General features: G+C 49.6%; 1 protein-coding gene across 1 annotated transcript in view; it reads left to right on the plus strand.

The window, feature by feature from the left end:
* ADAM12 (ADAM metallopeptidase domain 12) overlaps positions 1–21,525 on the plus strand; it is a 337,607-nt gene that overhangs the window by 279,822 nt on the left and 36,260 nt on the right. Inside the window, exons 12-16 of the mRNA XM_045068602.1 lie at positions 1,443–1,620; positions 6,296–6,385; positions 7,829–8,024; positions 20,631–20,739; positions 20,847–21,045. Coding sequence (XP_044924537.1) covers positions 1,443–1,620; positions 6,296–6,385; positions 7,829–8,024; positions 20,631–20,739; positions 20,847–21,045 — 772 coding nt within the window. The remainder of the gene's footprint in view (positions 1–1,442; positions 1,621–6,295; positions 6,386–7,828; positions 8,025–20,630; positions 20,740–20,846; positions 21,046–21,525) is intronic.

Genomic DNA, 21,525 nt, shown 5'->3' on the forward strand with positions numbered 1-21,525 from the left:
AAGGGTGTATTGATCACTGGCCATGTTCTGGCCATCCCCTCCAGGTAATGCAGTGCGCACGGACCTCCGTCATGAGGAAAATGGGTTTTGAAATAACTGAACTTGGAATCAAATCCAGGGTCTTCCATCCCCTAACTGTAAACTCACAAAGCAACCCTTCGCCTTGCTGGCAAAATGAGAACAGTCCTACATGTCTCATTGGATTGCTTAGAAGTTTTAAGTCCAAAAGAAAAAAAGTATAAAAAGGAGAAAGAAATATTACCGAGAAAGCACCCAGTATGCCACCCAGCTTAAAGAAGGTTCTCAATATATAGTTATTTTTGAAAATATGTAGATATGTTAACCGAATATAATTATAATTTTTATATGAATCCTATGTTATATGGATAAGCATGCGTGGTATATTTTATGTATATGTAAATATGCATCCATGTTTTATTTCTATGGATAGAGAGGTGGTGTGGGGCATAGGTGTGTCCCGTACCTCCCTTGGCAAAGGCCCTACAGGGGGACAGTGGGAAGGGCTCCAACCATATTTGGGATCCTCCTCAGAGCTTGGATTATCATAGACTCTTAGAGACTCCTTCTTGAGTAACGAAGTGGGTAAGTGATACCATGAAAGAGTAGTGAACACACTACCCAAAAACTTTAATTCTGCTGTCACCCAAAGCTCAGAGGCAGAGTTGGCACCTAGGAAGTAGGGTGATGAGCTTGGCTGTGCCAAGCATCTTCCTGATGTCATTCTTTTCCTTGTGACTGAATTGAAGAAATCGCCATCTTAGTAATCACTGGGCTGATAGATACATCCTGTCCGTGGGTTCTTGACACCGTGCTGGGAGCCGCTTCTATACCTCGTTCCTGGTCCATTGGCACATTTTTCATCAAGATAAATGAACCGATCTTTGACTCCTTAAGCCAAGACCTCAACCGTTCACTGGACATTCTGCAACCAGTGGCTGTTTAGATGGAAACATTTTAAAATATATGTCAATTCGAATTGTATTGTATCAGAGGAATCTAATATTTGGTGCCATCAAATTCCCTTTGGAGATTTGTAATCATTTTAACTCACTGATTACTGTTTATTGGTGGAAGGGCCATTGAGTTAAGTATAACTTCAGATATTCTCTATTTGCTTGTCATTCAAAAATAGCTTGCTTGGGGCAACTGGGTGGCTCAGTCAGTTAAGCGTCCAACTCTTGGTTTCTGCTCAGATCGTGATCTTAGCAGATTGAGCCTCATTTTGTGCAAGGTTGTTAAGCCTTTGTTCCTGGAGACCAACAGTGGACATGTGGGCAGATTGAGCCTCATATTGTGCGAGGTCGTTAAGCCTTTGTTCCTGGGGACGAACAATGGACATGTGGGCAGGTGTCGTCGGCGGGTGCCACGAACACCTGCCCGCCCTGTGCCTTGACAGCTGACTGTTCCAGCTCTTTCCACAGGTTCCCGTTCCCCATGGTGTTCAGCAGCTGTAGCAAGAAGGACCTGGAGGTCAGCCTGGAGAAGGGCGTGGGGATGTGCCTCTTCAACCTGCCGGAAGTGAAGCAGTCTTTTGGGGGCCAGAAGTGTGGGAACGGCTACGTGGAACAAGGAGAGGAGTGTGACTGCGGGGAGCCTGAGGTAAGAGGCTCGCCCTGGGACCGTGGTCTTGCGGCCGCGGCTCACAAAGCAGTGTGTGTGCGGAAGAAGGATGCTGCGGACGGAAGTGCTAGAAACTCGGGAGGCAAAGTCCTAAACGGCCACCTCGAGCAGCCACACAAGCCAAGGTAGCACTCTTGAATTGTGACAATGGCGGCTCTGGTTGGAAATGTTAAAGAATCTTCTGTGTTGAAGGATACCATGTAAGTGAGGGGAGCTGAGGACAAGAACAATGGAGAAGCATTTAGCTTTGAGTTTAACAGAGAAGCAAGCTTAGGAATGCTAGCCTCAGATGGCTAATAAGCATCATTTCTTTCTCTTTGTAAGGCGAGGGACCAGAGGGGAATTTGAATAAGCAACATTCATTTTGAACCAAGAGCCTCCCTCCTCCCCCGTTACATCTCTGCCTGATGCGCGGCCACCTTTGTATGCACGACTCCTCCCTCGTTAGCTTTCAGAAGCAATAAGCCAAAGCAGGAAACAACAGATTTATCCAGCAAAGGGCTTACTTAACCCTGTTTCCCAGCCAATGTCAAGAAAATTTCTTGTTTCTGTAGGGCCCAAGATAAAGTTAATCAATGTAAAAATTATAACAGCCACTTTCTAATCTCTGAATGATCTTGAGAAGGAAAGAGACGGGATACAGTGAGACCTCCTGGTAAAAGCAAGTGCCTCCTGGAAGCTCGGAGGAGGTTGTGTTTAGAATAAATCAAAGCGAGCTGTTTGTATTGCAAGATTTCTGCATGTGGGATCCCCTCCCTGAGAGCTGATGCCAGCTGGAATGGCAGACGGGTTCAAGGCGGGCTTCACTGGATGGACAGACAGGCTTGGCGAGGGCTCAGGAAGAGCATGTTTGGGAGAGCTGCTCTGAAAGGGGGTGCTGAGGTGGAAGGAAAGGTGCAGAAACCTTGGATTCCTGGGTTTATCAGACAGGCAACTGGTTGTAAAATCTCCTTCATCTGCTTAATCTCCCAGTCTCTGTGGTTTCGCAAACCAGTGGGACCCATCTGGGACTCAGTCTGGCCATTTCTGCAAGAAGGTCAGGAGTGAATAAGTACCAGGGGATGGGGTTGGTAGGGCTGGTCCCATCAAATGCTGTGTGCCCTTTCCAAACCCGGGATTCATCTCTGAGAGCAGCTCTGGTCCAGAGCAGCAGGAATTGTGGTCACCAGGTGCTGGGGGGGATGGCTGTGCCGGAGCAAGACCTCATGCATGGGGCTGTAGAAACTCTTCTTCAGATTAGTGGAGGAGCACTTGAAACTCTCATGGGATGGGGCATGCAAAGGGGAAATTCCATAGGGATTTTGCTAATTACCTGAAGAAGAAAAACAAAATTAGTTTAAATTACCCGTGGTTCTCAGGAGAGGCCATGTGGACTTCAAACGGTTTGTCTTTGATTTGAACTCCTCGTAAGTGCTTGTTTAATCTAAGTAAATTCGACAGCTCTTCTTAGAGTCATGAACTCTCAGGTCTAGAATGACCATTAGCAGTCACTTGCTCCACATTCCAGTACCAACACCGGCCCTGCTGCCACCCTCCCCGTCACCGCCATGGCCACCGTCCCGTATCACCCTGCCATAACCACTGTCATCCCCGTCACTGTCATCCGTACCGGCCCCAGCACCACCGCCGCCCCCACCACCAGCACGTCAGCAAATGTTTGAGTGCCCGCAACTGGCCAGCCACGGCCGTGACCCTCAACGTCACCTCCATCGAGGAGGCGTTCGGCTTTGGGAGGGTGCCTACCGTCTCTCCAGGCAGGATGCGGTATCGCAGGGCAGCGCTGATCAAATCCGACTCCTTCCTCGTGGAGAGCCTCATTCCACCTGCACAGAGTTCCCAACTGGATATGTCTGGGGTTAGGGTCCTTACTTCACAGGGTAATTTCTTGATATTTGAAGAGAACTGGCATTCTCCTCATCCAAAATCCTCTTGTCCAAGAACTCTTTCAAAGTCATGGACGAGACTTTTGCTTCGATTTGCAGTGCTACAGTTTCTGCGTTTCAAACTGCGTCTAACACTGTAGCAACCCACAGTACCCAGTTTCCAGACCGCTGCGGCCAGAACTTACAGCCACAGCTGGGCTCAGTTCACTGGGGCTCTTTGTGTCCATCCCCAATGCTCAGGCACTGGAAGTACTTGTTACCCCCGTGCTTCTCTTGGCCCACGTACCCCCTCACCCATAGAGGGACTTGGTGTCTCACCACATCAGCGAGCAAATGGGATCAGAACAACTTCCCCAGCTCACAAGTGGACCCGGCTTCTGCCCCCTTGCTCCCAGAAATAACCTCCACTGTTTTCAAGAAGCAGCACCGTAGACACCCCAGTGCGCTGCAGTGAAGAACCGGGTCCACCGCCCCCAAACCGAGAATGACGGGGTCTTTGCAGCGTCCTCTAATGGCTTCATTATTCTTTTTTTCCTTTGGAGACCTAGTGTTCATTGGCTCTGTTGAACTTTGCTATTGAGTGCTAGGATAATACGTGTATCAGCAGAGGAAGAATGTTTCTCTTCTGATAAGTACAGTCCTGTGGAGGAAAGAGATCCTGGGTTGCGACAAAGGCAAGTGGCTGCTGAAGCCTTCCGTGCAGGGCATGGATTTACATCCACCATAAGGATGTCCTGACAACTCACTCCTTCATCTGGCTAACAGGGTTGGGAAAGCAGCCCTGTCTCCTTGTTTAAAGTCAATAGAATGCCAGTAGCCTGCAAATATCCATTAAACTTAGTTATCTTTCTCACATTATCAATCCCCTTTGAAGTCAAAGCCATGCCGCTTGGCTGCGTTTCCATTTGAGCGGCTGCTTATAGTATCTGGTGGTTTGATCGGAGGTGGGGGGAGGTAGTTCTCAACGAATCTTAGGATCCAGTTTTCAGAGGGCTGATTTAACTTAGAAGCTCGGGGAAATTTGTGATTGGGTTAGTGTGTCAGTAGAGCCATTTAGACCTTAATGTGCAGCATGACACTGCTGTATATTTGATGACACTGATCAGGAATGCAATCAGTTGACTCCTTTAAAAAAAAAAAAAAAAACACCCACTTCCTAAATATTGTAAGATTGTAAGTCCATGAGTTAGAAACCCTTGCTGTCTTGAAAATTACAGCTATGACTTCTGGTTGGCACTTTTATCTTACTGTATATGTTATATACTCCGGATGTTTATAAAGTCCTTGAACGAATTTAAAATTTAATAACTCTGGATGTATGTGTAACAGGGGCAAATGATAAACACCACATGAGAGCATAATTCACAGTCTTATGCAGGTTACAGTTCAGAGATCTAGGATAGTCCTAAACCTTCTGGATTATCAACAAAATGTTGTTAATTGTGTTTATAATCCTAACAATAAACTTATTTGCAGAAGATGGTTTTCAGGACTAAACGACTTTACTTTTAAAACAGTACATGGTTGGCTTCCCTCTAGCTAATAGTGTATACATTCTTCTGCTCATGTCATATAATAAATAGAAGGACATTGATAAATTAATCCAAAGACCCTATGGCCTCTTCCTTCTTTGTATTTTTTAAAGATTTATTTATTTATTTATTTATTTATTTATTTATTTGACAGGTGAGATCACAAGTAGGCAGAGAGGCAGATAGAGAGAAGGGGAAGCAGGCTCCCCGCTGACCAGAGAGCCTGATGCAGGGCTTGATCCCAGGACCCTGAGACCGTGGCCCGAGCCAAAGGCAGAGGCTTAACCCACTGAGCCACCCAGGTGCCCCTGACCACTTCCTTCTGATAATTCAATTTCTTCTAAAATGCGTGAAGTCCAGGTTATTGGGATGTCCTAAAGTCCTAGGACTTCATGCTTACCCTAGGCACTATGCGTAGAGCTTTTGTAGACAGCTAAGCAAAGATGTCCATGCCCTGTAGGGTTTTTGTTAGAAAAAAAAAAAAAAAAGCAGGTTCTTATGAAGAACAGCTAAGCAAAGATGTCCATGCCCTGTAGGGTTTTTGTTAGAAAAAAAAAAAAAAAAGCAGGTTCTTATGAAGAACAGCTTGGCAACGGAGGTTTTCTCTCATTTCAGAGAGAACAATGCAAGTAGTATTTGATCTAACTGTTTAAATCCCTTGCAAATCAGCGGGCACAGGACCTTCTGGTGATCTAGGTCATTGTGCATTTCCGACCTGCAAGGTGCCTTGTTGGGCCGAGCAGGAGTCTTGGCTACAGCATTTGGTGGGATCGCAGGGAACGGTGGTCTGAACACAACCGGGGGACTTCACGCCCTGCCGGCGTGCTCCAGATGAAGAGGGCCAGTCTTTGAAAGAGTTCCGTTGATGCACGTCTCTGTGTGTTTCTAAGTCAGCTCCAAGCTTGCTGGTGATCCCGATAGAGTTCGCTGTGGGGAGACCTGCCACATCTGCGAGCTTGGCCCGACGCGGTAGCCAGGCTTCCTGCAGGCTCCCTGCCCTCACCCCCCGCCAGAGGCACTGAGGGCCACGGACTCTTCCTGGCGGCTCACCCCATCCATTCAGAAGCACTTCCCAGAGGCTGGGCTTTGTCACAGATGAAGTCACTCTTGGCCACGCTGGTTTTCAGCTCAAGGGCCAGGCCCTCTGGTTCTTCCTTCCCTTTATGGGTCCCGCCTTCTGTGAGTAGTTGTCCCCTACGACCTGCGGCCGTGTCACACAGAGCCCACTCCCCTCTGCAGGGATGTCTGAATGTTTGCTGCAACGCCAGCACGTGCACCCTGAAGCCGGACGCCGTGTGTGCCCATGGGCTGTGCTGCCAAGACTGCCAGGTGAGTTCTCTTGGCCCGAGGCCACCCCCGGGCTCCGCCGGTTCCTCTCTGGGGCAGGACACAGGACACCTGGGCTGTGAGAATGGTGGCCCCTGACCGCACAAGCCGGTGTCTCCCACCACCTCCTCCCACCGTCACCCTGGCACACTTAAGGGCTACATCAGCTGTGATGAGTTATTTATTAGTGGGGCGAAAGCAACACAGCCAGAAAAACTCCGGCTCCGTGTTAAATGTGCCTGCTGTGCCATTGGAGGTGCGTGACGTCCCCAGTAATGGGACCAACTGGGGAGCCGGGCCCGACCCTTGTCACTCCACCCCTGCGGGGCCGAGAAGCCGTGTGGGCTCCTCCAGGGGTGCGGCGTCAACATCTGGATCCTGCGGTCCTCCTAACACAGGACACCAGCCGGCCGGCCCAGCCCACTGCACCCGTTTCCGGCTTTGGCTCTTCCTGCCACCAGGACTGGGTTCATTTTGGCAATTCCAGGGCCTGTCCCGTTACTCAGAGCCGAGATCTGGAAGCCCGAGATTTTGGTTCAAGGATTCCAAGGGTGGATTTTATATCCTTCCAAATTAAGCAATTGATTTTGGCTTTCTGCTTGCAGGAAACTCCGTCTTAATTCCCCCGCTAGAGCCCGGTGGGTCACAAGGGCGTGACACAGTCTTACGACCGGCTTGACATATTCCTCCTGCCCTTTTTACTTGTGACTAATTTCTGGGGGATTGTTCAAGGAAGCGGGCGCTCCTGGCACAGAGCTCCTGGCAGGGAAGAGTGTCCGGGACGAGCAGGGGGGAGGTCGCTGGCTGTGCGGCCTCCGAGCAGCCACTCTTCACCCTCGTGTCTTCAACCACATAACGGTGAGGCGGTGGCCGACGGTTCCCAGCCTCTCCTGTTGCTGCCTTGCTTCGTCCCTTCTCTCCTCCCCCACCATGGAGTCTGGCAGACAGGTTTCCAGCTCCGCGATTTGATGACAAAGTGAAACGTTATTGTGACTGAGCCCTTGGGATGTTTTCTGTCATCGGGGCACAGCGCTAACACCATAGGTGCCCACGTCATCAGAGAACACATAACAGTGTTGGCCACCAGAGATCCTCCTTCCAAACGAAGGAGCCCATCAGCCCGCACGCCCTTCCCGCCCCTCCTCTGAGAGAGCAGGTGCCAGCTAGCAGCCCGTCCGCTCAGCAGAAAACCCGAATATTGCGTGACATTAAAAAGAAGCAACTCTTGACTTCATGCCCCTCCACCCCCATAGAAGGCGAACCCCAGAGCGCAGGACGAGGTTCTGTTTATTTAATGACTCTCGGGGTCTCTCTTGCTTTGGAATCCTTGCCCTTTTATTGAGGCTTCATGAGGATGGCCTTGCTCCGTTCTGCCCCAGGGGCGCTGCTGGGCAGTCGCTCCCGCTTCCCCGCAGCGCACGTGCTATAAACAGCCTCTCCTTCCAGCTCAAACCTGCGGGAACAGCGTGCAGGGACTCGAGCAACTCCTGCGACCTCCCAGAGTTCTGCACGGGGGCCAGCCCGCACTGCCCCGCCAACGTGTACCTGCACGACGGGCACCCGTGTCAGGGGGTGGACGGCTACTGCTACAATGGCATCTGTCAGACCCACGAGCAACAGTGCATCACGCTCTGGGGACCAGGTAGGTGGCTGCCACCAGTGGGCTCAGAGCGGTGGGGTTGGGGAGCTCACTTGGTTTCCAGAAGCACCACTCCTGCCGTGTTCCATCTACAAAACTTCCTTCCATTCAGCTGCAGTGACTGGCTCCCTGGTAGGTCTGGGGCCATGCTAGGCACTGGGCAGGCTAAAATGGGTGCTTCCCAGAACCTCTCCTGAGGGCTTACTGTGGTCCAATGAGGAGAGACGTGTCAGCACTGACTGTGTGCCCTAGGGAGTGACAGGGGAGAATCAGCTATGAACCCTGGCCTCAGATAGCTTAACAGTTAGACAGCTAGACTGACAGCTAGAACCTTCCATCCACTCTGATTATGTGTAAGTGCTTCTTGGTGCTCAAGCAAGGACCCCAACCGGAGTCTGGGGGTGTCAAAGAGAGTCACTGAAGACTGGATGCATGAGTTGTCTGTGACTAGGAGGGACAGGGAGAGGTTGTTCCTGATGCAAGGAACCGCAAACTGGCCATGGGTTGGGAAGGGACACAGAAGGCACTGCTGGCATGGGAGGCCTGGATACCGGAACGCAGAGAAAGAACATGGACACAGGTGTTTAAGATCTTTGAAAGCCATTTTGGTTCTAAAAGCTGAGTGATGGACTTGTGTGTTCCAAAAAAGGCCCCCAGGTGGGCAGGTAGCTAGGAAGCAGCTGCTGGGGTAATTAGAGGCTGTTGACTCACTGCGTCCTGTGTAGGGGAGGCCGGGCTCGATGGGCAGTATGACTTGTCCCTTCTGACTCCCAACTTAGAGATAGGGACAATGGCTACAGTTTAGAGAAACCGAAGCCCCAATTCAGAGACTGGAAGACAGTTTCGTGAAGTAGTGACGCTGGGATTTGAACTGAGGCCAGATGACCCAAAGGCCACAGACAATGCACACATGTAGTCACACCAAAGACCAGGCCTAGAACAAAGCTCTACTGTCCCAACAGATGCTTGGATGCAAAAGGGAATAATCAGTCCCCGGACACGTCTCTCCTCTGTTGACCCATCTTCGGGGGCCAGAGGTCCAGGGCCCTGAGGGAAGCCAGGGCCCAGTGGATTTCCCATCGCAGGGTTTGCTGCCTCTGTCCAGCTCCAGGATTCCAGTAGTAAATCCCATGGAGAACACTTTCTAAGAGTGCGGTCCCCACCCTGCCTGTCATTGTCCCTCCCGCCTTGCAGACATGACCTCAGCACTGGCCAGGGACACCAGCCATGGCAAGATGACTGTGGTCAGCCAGGCAGGGAGCCAGGCAAGCTCCAGAGGCAGGGAAATCTGATATGGGCCTCTGTCAGGCGTTCATTGTGAGGTTTTGGTTTCAGGAGTGAGGAGAACAGTAAACTAGGACAGATACTCATAGCTTGGGTTTTCAGTGTGATGTGAAAGCCATGAGCAAGCCAGGAGAACGGGGACAGAGGTTTCTGAGGGCCAGGCCTGTCACGGAGCCCACTGCGCCACCAGCCAAAGATGCCCCTCCATACTTGGGCCTCCTTGAGGGGCGAGAGGAGCGGCACAGATGCAGCATCGAGGGCCTGAGGCGGCCTGTTCGTCGTGTCTGTGGGGCGTTCTCCCAGTGCTCCTCAGATTTCGTGGGTCCACGGGCACAGGAGGTGGGGGACCTGTGGTATCTGGGGCCTTACGCTTCATCTCTGGACCCTGCCCAGCCCTCTGTCCTGGCCTCCTCACTGGCTGGGCCAGGGGACCCCAGGCCAGGGTGGAATCTCTCCATCTCACACTGGGTGAAGGCCTTGCGATGACAAACACAAAGAAGGCACTCACTATACACCGTCAGGTGGCTGGATGGGCTCTGAATAGTTTCGTGACTTCAGACACCTTTCTGCCAAGTGAGGTCACTTTGGGACAGTGGCTACTGCTTTAGGCCAAGTCCTTGAGGCCTAAAGCCTCCCTCGGGGCTAGTCCTTCCTAGCCTTTCTCCGGACTCTGCAATCTCCTGCTTCTTGAGTTACAGGGGATGTTATAATGCTCCCTTCCAAAAAAGTGTTCTGTAGCCAGAGCACACACAGCACTTGGAGCTTTTGGAGTAAAATATGCTCTTTGGTGCCCTGCTGTATTACGGCGTCTGGCCCCGTTTCCCAAGTGAGGTCAGATGGAACTCCGCGGTTCTCTCCGCGCCACCGCCACTGTGTGACTCAGCTGGCCACATGCCTCAGATTCCTGGTGACCAAGGCTGGTATTTATTATCTCATCAGATTAGTCCTTCTCAAGCTGCTGGACCAGAGAGAGCGAGCCAGACGGGCAGGAACACTGACAACCTGAGTCATGCCTGAGCTTTTCAAAAGCAAGAGCACTGGGACGTTACCTCCTTTGAATTCTCAGCCTCCCTGTGGCGGCTGGTGAAGGGGGTAGCCTGACCTCCTGGGGGCCTGCACCAGCTGCTGTGGAGGGCTATGGATTCACAACTCCCAGCCTGCCTTTTCTCTCGCCAGCCTCCCCCAAGGACTGAGAGGGTCACGGCACATGGACTAAGCCTCCCTGGCATCAGGGGTGCTCAGAGTTCCTGGAAGTGTTGAGCTTGGGGTCCTACCTCAGCCCCGTGACTTCCCAGGTTCGCTGTACTTCAGCCAATCCTTTCTCGGTCCTTCATATCACTGGACACACTTCCTCGGGAAGGTCAGAACCAGTCGCGGCCCCCACAGTCCTCAGAAGGGCCTTTGACCACCTCCTCTGGGAATGCAGCGTGCTCTTTCCTTCTGTGTCCGTGCAGCTGCCCGTTGTCTAGTCCAGAGGCACAGTACGAGTTTCCCGAGGCTGCTGGAATGAATTGTCACAAACGTGGTGACATACACCAGCACAAATCTGTCATCTTCCAGCTCTGTGGCTTGGAAGTCCTCACATGATGGTGTTGGTGACGCAGTGTTACTCTTGCAGCCCCGGGGGGAGAGGACACTTCTCTGCCTCTTGCGGCTTCCTGAGGCCCATGCTCCCCCGGGCTCACAGTGCGCCTCCATCTACAAGGCCAGCAGCACGCACCTGCCGACCGTGGTCTCTCTCCGGCTGTTCCTTCTGCCGTGCCATCTTCTTCTCTGCGTCGGACCCTCCCGTCCCCCTCTTAGAAGGGCCCCAGGATCCTGTTGCTCTGATCCAGACCCTTCAGGAGAAATGCTCCTCCCCAAATTGTTAACTTCACCACATTCTCAAAGTCCCTTTTGCCATGTGAGGAGACATACTCACAGATTCTGAGGATTAGGACGGGGGACTCTTCGGGGGCCGTTATCTGTCTACCACGGGCGTTGAACAGACCCCTTGCTAATGAGGTGACCTTCAACAGACTACTTGACCTCGGGCCTCAGCTGTAAACTGGGGATTGTAGTCAAGCTAGCCCACGGGTATCCTGTTGTCCTCGAACACACCCCGTGACCTCTCGTGTGTGCGGCATCACACGCAGTCGCGTGTTCGGTGTGCGGCACCTCGGAAGTCTGAACTCTAGAAGGAGGCTCTGACTCTGCCCACGGAAAGCTCACGGACCAGTGAGCCAGTGTCCTGGGGCTGGCGTGAGTGCTGGGGAGTGGCGGGGCATGGAGTGGGGCGTCCTAGATGAGGTGGCCCTGGAGACACCGTTTGGCAGGGGTGAGAGGGGAAGGGTACTTCCTGCATGCGGAACGGCAGGGGTCAAGGCACCCAGAAACACCAGCGGGGTAGGGGGGGCATTCCAGGGAACTGCAGGCAGTTGGGCTTGTCCAGAGCTTGGATTGTGACCTGGAGAGCAGAGAGCCTCACTTCTCACCCCGTTCTCTCATTTATTACATATTCCTTGGTGTCCAGCTCTTACCAGATGCTGCTGACTCGAGAATGTGATTCTGCCAGAGGAACAGACTTCCCAGGGTCCCTCTGCGCTCTTGCTTGGACCTGGAGGAGAGTTGGGATGTGACCCTCATGATCCCGGGGGCGGGGGTGACTTCCGCGGCCAGGCTCCCAGCCAGCGAGATGCACCGGGCTGAGAGCCTTCTAACGCTGCGTTACGGTGCTTGGTTTAAATTAGCTTCCCATGATTCAGAGAGGGAGAACTTCTTGTCAGGAACACATTTGCCATATTTCATTTCCCCCACGGTTAGCAAATGCTCTGGGCTCTGGACCACGTTTGCTGGAGGGCCATTTTCGTTCCCCTCTGAGGCCCGATGACTCAGAGCTCTAGGGTCACTGGGCTCCTGCTTGCTGGCCCGTGCCACACGCGCCCCAGTGACTGGACCGAACTGCCGAGTCATCCGGAAACGTCCAGTTATGCTCAGGATGTCCGTCCGTCTCCAGGCCTGGCTGCCGGAACGCTGGCCGGACAAAGCCTTGCCTTCCAGCTCACTTATTCCCTTTTGAAATGGACTTTTCTCAACCCGGCGTTGGATTTCAATAAACTAATCCTGCTTCCAAATCTTTCTACAAATAGAATGATAGAAAATTCAAAACATATGCCTGCAACCAACTCTTTGCTAGCAATGTAATACCCTTTTAGAATACCTTTTGGGGTTTTCGTTCATTTATTTCTTTTCCTAAGTAGTGTTGATAATGTTCTTGTTGGCGAGGAGTTTAAATTCTTCCCCTCCCCACCGCTGGCCCCCCGATTCTTCTTCCACAAATGTTGTATCTCAAGGCCTTATGGGTTGGTGTCAGGCACAGAACTCTTATCTGCAGTTCAGACTGTGGCCTGTGCTAACCCCCCCTTAGTCCAGTTTGGTTTTAATAGCCACAAAGATTTTCTGTCCATGTGACATGACCTTTATTCCTTCTGAAATACAGCTGGATATTTTTCTTCAGGCAGAAAATTTACTTTTGCCAACGTTGTTTATCTGAACCATGGTTACTGAAAGCGTTACTTGGAAATTAATCTTACGGATAACTACATGTCTAGAGCCACAAACAATTTGCATCAGGGAAGTCCTGAAATATGTTAGTTTTATCTATTTTATCACTCACCAGAAAATAGTGTCGCTTGATTTATGCAGTGCGAGCCGACCAGACAGTTTTTATGGGCTGGTAAATATTCAGTGTTTATCTGCAAGGCTGGTTTAAATGAGTTTGCGTTATTATGATACACCTGGGGCAGTACATTTACTAATCAGCCACAACTCTGGTGACGAGCGATGGGAAGAGAAGAGACTTTTGCCAAGAGCCCTCTTGTCTCGAGGCAGGAGAGTCTCCCCTTCTTCCCGCAGCATGAGAAGGACGTGATAAAACTTGTTCATTTGGGCTTCATTTTCCGTTGAATGCAGAGGTCAGTTTGGAATAGAGAAAGGGAGAAGTACAACAACAATGGGACAGCCTTCAGTTGTGCCAAAGAAGGGCTTTGTCTGTGGGTATGAGAAGCGGGGGCGGGACAGTTAGTGACAGAGAGGGAGGAGCCCATGCGCCCAAACAGGAGAAGTGCATTTGCATAATAGAGTCATTTTAAGGAAAAGATTAGATCAAGTAAATTGTGAGCTTAATGCAAGATGTCATCATCTCTCTTTCAAAAGACATAATGACATTGGAACTTGCAAACTACAATTACAAATATAAGTTTTATCCCTCTGAAGATAAAACTAGTAATTAAAATCCTTCACTTTCTGTGTAATTGTAAAATACAGGGTGATGTCAAAATTCCCTCTGAAAGGCTAAATTTTATCTTTGGATAATGGCAAAACATCTAAGTGTTCTGTTATTAAGAATTCAAAGGCTGTAAATTGATGCGCTATGGTAGGGACGAGAACCCCGTTGTCATTTTTTCCAAGAGACAGACGTGAGGTCTCTTCGTGAAAACGTGAAGACAGACACTTTTAAGTGTGGCAACTTTGAACCCCAGTCTCTATGCATTCCTAACCTCTCCCCAGTGGGGAGAAGTCATTTACGCTTCTGAAAGTATCGACCATTCTGTCTCTAAGTGAGAGAGCCCCATGAAACACTTGGCTGGCCCCTGCTCCACTCTTGGAACTGGCCTGAGCCGAGGTGCTCAGGACTTGTCTCTGGGGGCTTGTGTCCTTCTTCCTTAATGATGTGTCCTTGGAATGCAAGGCTGTTTCTGCTCCCAAGGTCAGCGCCAAGCCCTCTTTCTGGTTGTCTTGCCCATACGGTTTCTTCCTTTGCCTATATTTGTAAAACCTGTCTCCTGATGACCTTCTATCTTCTTTCCTCACTGGACACGTGGTAAGACTTCCTTTGATGTAAGTGTGTAAGTGAAAATCCAGAGCCGTGGGGAAGATGAGCCAGAGGACAGGATTCACCTACCCAAGATGCTTTGTTCTACAGAAATTGCAAGTGGCTTCCTCTGGGGAGGGCAGCTGAGGCAGAACATGCTTTCCCCAAACTCTCTCCCCAGCGGCCCGTCACTTACTCATTCTTGGCACACATCTGCTCTGTGCAGGCCTGAGGGACCACCCCTGTCCACTGGGTTTTGACAGTGAGGCCATAGACTTGGGACATCACAAGATTAAAAAGAGAGAGAGAGAGAGAAGCTAGTGTGGTAAATACAAGGAGGGGACAGCCCCTACGGCATGGACAAGAGAAGGATGGTGGACCCCAGTCTTGTGGGATGGGAGTGATGGAAGCTGGCCCCAAGGGATGCAGTCAGCAATGCCAGGCAACACAGTCGCCCAGGACCCTCAGCCAACCAGCTTCAGCAGTCAGGCTCTGAGGGAAATGTGAATTTACCTCGCCCTGGGCACGTAGCCACCATGGACCCAGTCTATGGCCTGCGGCACAGAGCCCTCTCTGCCAGGAGCCTCTCCCACTGCACGGGCTGTCCTAGGAGGGGTCTGGCCAGAGTGCGGTGGGTTGGGAGACTATTATTCTCAGTCCTAGACCCTCGCTCTTCGAACTCTGCAGCCCGGCTGGTTATAGAGACCAAAGTGGGGGCGGGGAGCCTTCCAAAAGCACCTGAAGCGTGATGAACGTTCATTGTTTTCCTTAGATCCCGTACATGCCCGGATACAAAGCGTGGAAACCCCCAAAAATCTATGCATCAGAAAGAATGGCTTATTACTGACCTCTTAGTCTCTCGATCCTGCCTTTTGATTCTCACAGCCCAGTCAGAAAGGCACAGCGGACCTCATGAACGTCTGTCCATGCTTTTTAGAAAGTTCATGGAGGTTGACTGACAAAATTGGGTTTAAGAAAAGACAAGGGCGGGACGCCTGGGTGGCTCAGTTGGTTAAGCAGCTGCCTTCGGCTCAGGTCATGATCCCAGCGTCCTGGGATCGAGTCCCCGCATCGGGCTCCTTGCTCCGCAGGGAGCCTGCTTCTCCCTCTGACTCTGCCGTCCACTCTGTCTGCCTGTGCTCGCTCTCACTCTCTCTCTCTCTTACAAATAAATAAATAAAATCTTAAAAAAAAAAAAAAAGAAAAAGAAAAGACAAGGGCGTTTATCACCTGTTTAATTATGCCTAGGGTGTGACTTCATGCCTCCACTTTTTTTTTTTTTTTCATTCTGGTAAAAAAGCTTTTAAAAGATCACTTTGACAAGCAACAGGACGAATGATTAGGCTATGGAGATCATGAACATACACCTGCTGAGTGGATAGAAAAAAGCAAAATCAGAAGACTCCCTGTTGGCAGAGTGGGTAGTTGTACCTAAAAATAAGATTTCCAGTGACAGCATCACAATAGAATAAAAAGGTCAGCATTCTAATGAGCTAGAAGTACAGAGGATGTGCTGTGGAAACAGACTTGTTTTTAACTTTACTCAACTGGACTGACATACAAGAAGCTGTAGGTATTTAATACATACACCTTGATGAGTTTGGAAATACACACTTATCCAAGAAACCCTCACCATGGCCGATACCAGAAACATATTCTTCATGTCCAAAAGTTTCTTCCTAGCCTCTTCATGTGTGTGTGTGTGTGAGAGAGAGAGAGAGAGAGAGAGAGATAACACTTAACATAGGATCTACCATCTTGGCAAAATTTTAAGCATAGCATAAGAGTATTATTAACTGTAGACTCTGTTGTACTGTAGATTTCTAGGACTTTGTGTAACTGAAACTTTGCACTCTTTGACTAATGCCTCCACCAAGCACCTCCCTTCCCCCAGCTCCTGGCAATCACCATTCTACTCTCTGCTTTTATCAGTTCAACCTTTTCAGTTTCCACATATAAGGGAGATGGTGCAGTATTTGTCTTTCTGTATCTGACTGATTTCTCTTAGGGTAATGCCATCCAGGCTGATCCATGTTGTCTCAAATGGCAGGATTTCCTTCTTTTTAAGGCTGAGTCGTCTTCTGTTCTGTGTGCTTACTATGTTTTCTTTATCCGTTTGTCCATCAGTGGACACAGTTTGGCTCCATGTCTTGGGTGTTGTGAATAAAGTTGTAGTGAACACAGGAGTTGAGATATCTCTTCCAGATTCTGATTTCAGCTCCTTCGGATGTATATCTAGAAGTAGGACCACTGGTGATATGATAGTTCTTTTTTTTTTTTTTTTAATTTTTTGAGGGATTTCCATACTGTTTTCTACAAAGGCCGTCTCAGTTTGCATCTCCACAATGTACGGTACAAGGGTACAAGTGCTTCCTTTTCTCAACATCCTTGCCAATACTTGTTATCTTTTGCTTTTTTTATTTATACTAGCCATTCAGACTGATATGAAGTGATGTCTCATTGTGCTTTTGATTTGCATCTCCCTGATCGTCAGAGATGCTGAGCGTCTTTTCGTATAACTGTTGGCCCTTTTATGTCTTCTTGGAAGACTTGTCTATTCAGTTCCTTTGCCCATTCTTTAATCTGGTTATTTGGGACCTTTTTTTTTTTTTTTCCTATTGAGTTCTAGGAGTTCCCTATGTATTTTGTGTATTACCACCTTGTCAAATAGATGGTTTACAAACATTTCTTCCCATTCTGTAGGTTGCCTTCCATTTTGTTGATTATTTTTCCTTTACTGTAAGGAAGCTTTTTAGTTCAATGTATTCCCATTTGTCTATCTTTGCTTTTGTTGCCTGTGCTTTTTGTGTCATGTCCAAGAAATCTTTGCCAAGACCAATGTCAAGGAGCTTTTCCACTATATTTTCTTGAAACTCTAAGTTTTAAGTCTTATATTTAAGTCGTTACTCCATTTTTTACTTAATTTTTTGCAGCAGTAGAAGATAAGGGTCGGGCTTATTCTTTTGCATATGGATATCCAGTTTTCCCAGCACCATTTGTTAAAGAGATTATTCTTCCCCATTGGGCTTTCTTGGCACCTTTGTCAAAGATCAGTCGACCAAAGACCTTGAGACCAAAGAGAAATGTAAAGACGTTGAGCAGCTTTGTTTCTTGATATAGGAGAGTAAAAGAAAAAGTAATATTTCTTTATTAAAATGGGACTTTTCAATATTTTTCACCAAGTTAATGGATAGTATGTTGTAATACTTTGGACTCTGTCATCCATGTTGCTAAAAATTCACATATTCAAATTTGCCATCAACATTTCTGGGCCTTTTCTCTGTGGGAAAATGGCAACTCTCTTTAAGTGTGTTGTGACCTTCTACTGGGGCATGCACAACACTTCACAGTTATCAGAAAACTGTAATGCTGTTCTATAGCCCCTAGGGATTTACACACACACCTGGTTTTCAGGCCATACAACCCACTGACATTTGGGGCATTAGAATCCCAAAGTCCCCTGCCCTAGAAGACCCAATTTTGTCAAATTTCCAGGTCCAGGTTCCCAAGCAGTGACCTAGCATTGGTTTTCTCTTCTAAACATTTTATTCTTGCTTAAATACGATTTGTACCCCCTTGCTTGACTTCCTGTTTTAGCCACTTTCTGTGGTATTCCTACATAAAATGTGCCCCTTTATTTTAAATCGTGGTGGCAACCAGTCTCTTTCTGTCTTCGTCTTACCCTTCCACAAACTCCAGTCCAGCCCTCCTCCAGTCCTGCCTTCTAGCTATTCGCAAGCTCGTGAGTTTGAAACGGCTTGGAAATCTCTACACACACACACACACATAAAATCTCTTTTATCTCTACCAGGAAAACAAATTAATCAATGAACACATTCAAAGAGCAGCAAGGTTTGTTTGTTTGTTTGTTTTTTAAGTGGCCGCATTTCCCAGTGGATAAATTACTTGATAAGAACAAGCACGACAGACCCTATGAAGCATCAACCCAGCATCAGTAGCAGAGAGATACCAACTCTGCCTCCCCAGTTCCAGAGCTCAGCATCCGCCGGGACCTGCTGGCACTCCTTTATCCTGGCTGGTCTTCCAAGGCAGGGAAAGAAGGACTGAAGCCTTTTCCATTGGCCTTACAGCACGCAGAAGGAGCTCCCTATCTCACATTGGCCTAAGTCTGGGATCACTTGGGCGGCATGAGAGTATCCATTACAGCTCTTGCCCTGTCTCCCCACGCATACCAGCATGGCTCTCCACTCAGCAATGGGGGCGGATGCAGTTCAGGTCTTTTGCTCTCTATCCCCAAGGCCCATGCAGGACCTAGTCCAGGTGGGGCCTTGATACACCTCAGAGCACCAGAGAGGACAGGCTGAGCTCCAACCTCCGGCAGTCCTGTTGCCTGGCTTTAAGCCACATATTTAACCTCCTGGGTTCTAGTTTTCTTGTCCATAAAATGGGATAATAAGACCTGCCTCTTAGGATCCCTGGTAGGATTGAGGTGTGGAATTCAGCCCGTTGTCCCCCCTCTACGAGTTCTTTCCTGACCAGCCTGCTTAACACAACAGCCCCCTGGGCCCTCCAACTTGGTTGATTCCTTCATAACACTCCCCAACCCAGGACTTGAGAGGAAGATACCCATTTGCTTGCACTTTTTTCCTTGCAACTTGAGAGCAAGCAGGAGGCTTTGTCCACAGTGGTCAACCCCTACACCCCCGGGGCCCGGCAGACAGAAAGGGCCAAATAACTGTGTGTGTGAATGAAGTCTGCATCAGGATGGACGGACGGACGGACGGACGGACAGAAGGAAGGAAAGAATAGAAAAAGAAAAGAAGGAAAGAGAGAGAGAGAAAGAGAAAACCAGACAGGTAAGTAACAAGTACATTGAGTCCATGTGAATACACAATCAACCATTGAGTTGTTGGTATATTCTAGATGCCAGTTTTTCTAAAACTGATCAATTAGATCCAGGTATTTTGATCAAAGTACCATCAAACAGAAACAGGCTCGACACTGAGACGCGCCCTCCCCGTCTCTTCACCTGCAGTGGGTAGAGGAAAAGAATAAGGCAGGAGGACACGGAGGAAATGGACTGTAGTAGTAGGCAGAAGCTGTGCGGGTCAGTGGTGTACCCACGCTGCGAGCGGAAATAGGAACCCGGGGTGCCAGGAAAGGACTGTGATGCTCCCGAGCCAGAGACCTGGTTTTTTCCCATGATAGAAAACTGTGTCCAGTTTGCCGTCATGCCCTTAAAAATGAGTTGGAGAGGTGTCTCAACATGGTTTTTAAAAAAACAGAGAATGAGCAAGTGAGAGGTTCGGGACTCTGATACCTCACCGCAGAGGCCAATGGCTGAACCCACAGCCCATCTCAAGTGTTGCAAGGGTTTTGTTTGGTTTGATTTGTCTGTTGTTTTTTTAAATGAGAAGGGGATCGTGTCTGCTCCTGCCTGATGAAGAGGAATCAGGTGCAGGTTAAAGAAAGAGAAATTTTTAGAAATAAGAAGGTCTTCTGTTCCCTTGTCCATCGTTAGACTGGTATTTTAAATGAGTCAGTTGCCACCTTGGGAAGTGCAGGGAGCTTCCCCAGAGTTGGGTGCAGAGAAAGGCGAGGGCCAGAGTGAGGTCTGGGCGGCGGGCATCTGGCGGTTGGAAGGGTTACCGGAAAGAGCACCCACCTGGACACCAGTATAGGAAAGAAGGTGGGTCAGGCCCACACCACAAGGCACAGTTTATTCTGAAAAGTATGGACCGTTTCCCTGAACTTCTCACATCGTCTTCAACAGGTGTCCCTATGCCTAGGATCTAAGAACCCTCCAAAGCTTTGGCCGTGTGAATTCCAAAGCACAAGGTCACTCTTTCCCTGGCCAGAAGATGTGCTAGGAATGCCTATGTCCTCCGCTCTCTGGCTCTCACATGCCTCTCTACTGGGCACTGTCATTCCGTGCAAAATGACTGTGGGGGGTTGTCCCTCCCTGGCCTCTGAGAGCACTCTCTGCCTTGCTAACATGGGCCCTAACTGAAGCGAGGGCTTGCTCTCGGAGGGAGCTTTATAGGACTGAAGCTGCTGTGTAAGGTATCTCTGCTAACTGTTGGCTCCCTCCCTCTCTCCCTGCACCCCCCATAGTCATCGTTATTCCTTTGAGCCCGCTCTAGCGTGTGTTTTCTCACCAGAATTGTAGGAGATGCCATTAAAGAGAGCGCACTCCCTTGCACCCGAGGCCAGCTAGCTCCCTTCTTTCTGCACTGGCTCAGGTCTGGTCCCATAGCCAGGCCACATCTCCTAGAAGGCTGCATGCCCTTGGCCCGGAGAGCCGCCCCAGAGAAGAGTGAGCTAGCAGATGCAGGCTTTACCGCGAGTGACGCCCGGGGAGGGTGCTAGGTGGCCCCAGGCCTGCTCATTTCAGGAGTCAGCCAAAGTGCAGGTGTGATTTCTCTGCACACCAAACCCATCTCCCCTTAACCTGAAATCCCAGCGCCGGTCAGCGACAAACCTTAGAAATCCTTGCTTGGCTTCTGTTTCAGGTGCTAAACCTGCCCCCGGGATCTGCTTTGAGAGAGTCAACTCTGCAGGTGACCCGTACGGCAACTGTGGCAAAGACTCCAAGAGTTCCTTTGCCAAATGCGAGATGAGGTACGGAACCCATGGCCCGAGCACGTCATGGCTTTGAACTTCCCATGTGGCTCAGAGCTGGTTGCAGACTTGCCCTCTTCGGGGACTGTTTGTTCTCACCCTTGCAGAGATGCTAAATGTGGAAAAATCCAGTGTCAAGGAGGTGCCAGCCGGCCCATCATTGGTACCAATGCCGTCTCCATAGAAACAAACATCCCACTGCAGGAAGGAGGTCGGATTCTGTGCCGCGGGACCCACGTGTACTTGGGCGATGACCTCCCGGACCCCGGGCTTGTGCTTGCCGGCACCAAGTGTGCAGATGGAAAAGTAAGACCCAAATGTTCACTCGCATCATAAATGTAAGTCTGGAAGGGGCCTGTGGAGAAACGTCCTGTCCAAGAACTGACTCAGGAGGTTGGTTTGTTTTCCTAAATCCGCTCCTTCCTAGAACTTTGTCTCTGGAATCCAGTTCTTTGCACCTAGAAGGCAAAGTTAATAAATCCTAGATCCTGGCCTAACCATGGAGATGCAGATTTGGGAAAATCAAGCTCGGTTTCTCAGTCTTTGAGTGTTAATAAGTCATTTCTACACTCTGGGCGTCAGGAGTGTTTCCAGCCAGGAAATTACTTTGGAAGCAAACACAGTAGCCTATTATATTGTTTTTGGAAATGCGGCCTTGGTTTTTGGCACAGTGACGGCTTGTTCTCACCTGGACGGAACGGGAAGTCATATGTATTTTCAGAGACCCCCATAGAGAGAATAGGAGAGGGGAAGAGAGAGAGAATCAGCTTGAAACCAAAGGGAGGT

This window comes from Mustela putorius, unplaced genomic scaffold (assembly GCF_011764305.1).
Source record: "Mustela putorius furo isolate JIRA1106 unplaced genomic scaffold, ASM1176430v1.1 tig00003909_pilon_pilon_pilon, whole genome shotgun sequence".
NCBI classification, from domain to species: domain Eukaryota; kingdom Metazoa; phylum Chordata; class Mammalia; order Carnivora; family Mustelidae; genus Mustela; species Mustela putorius.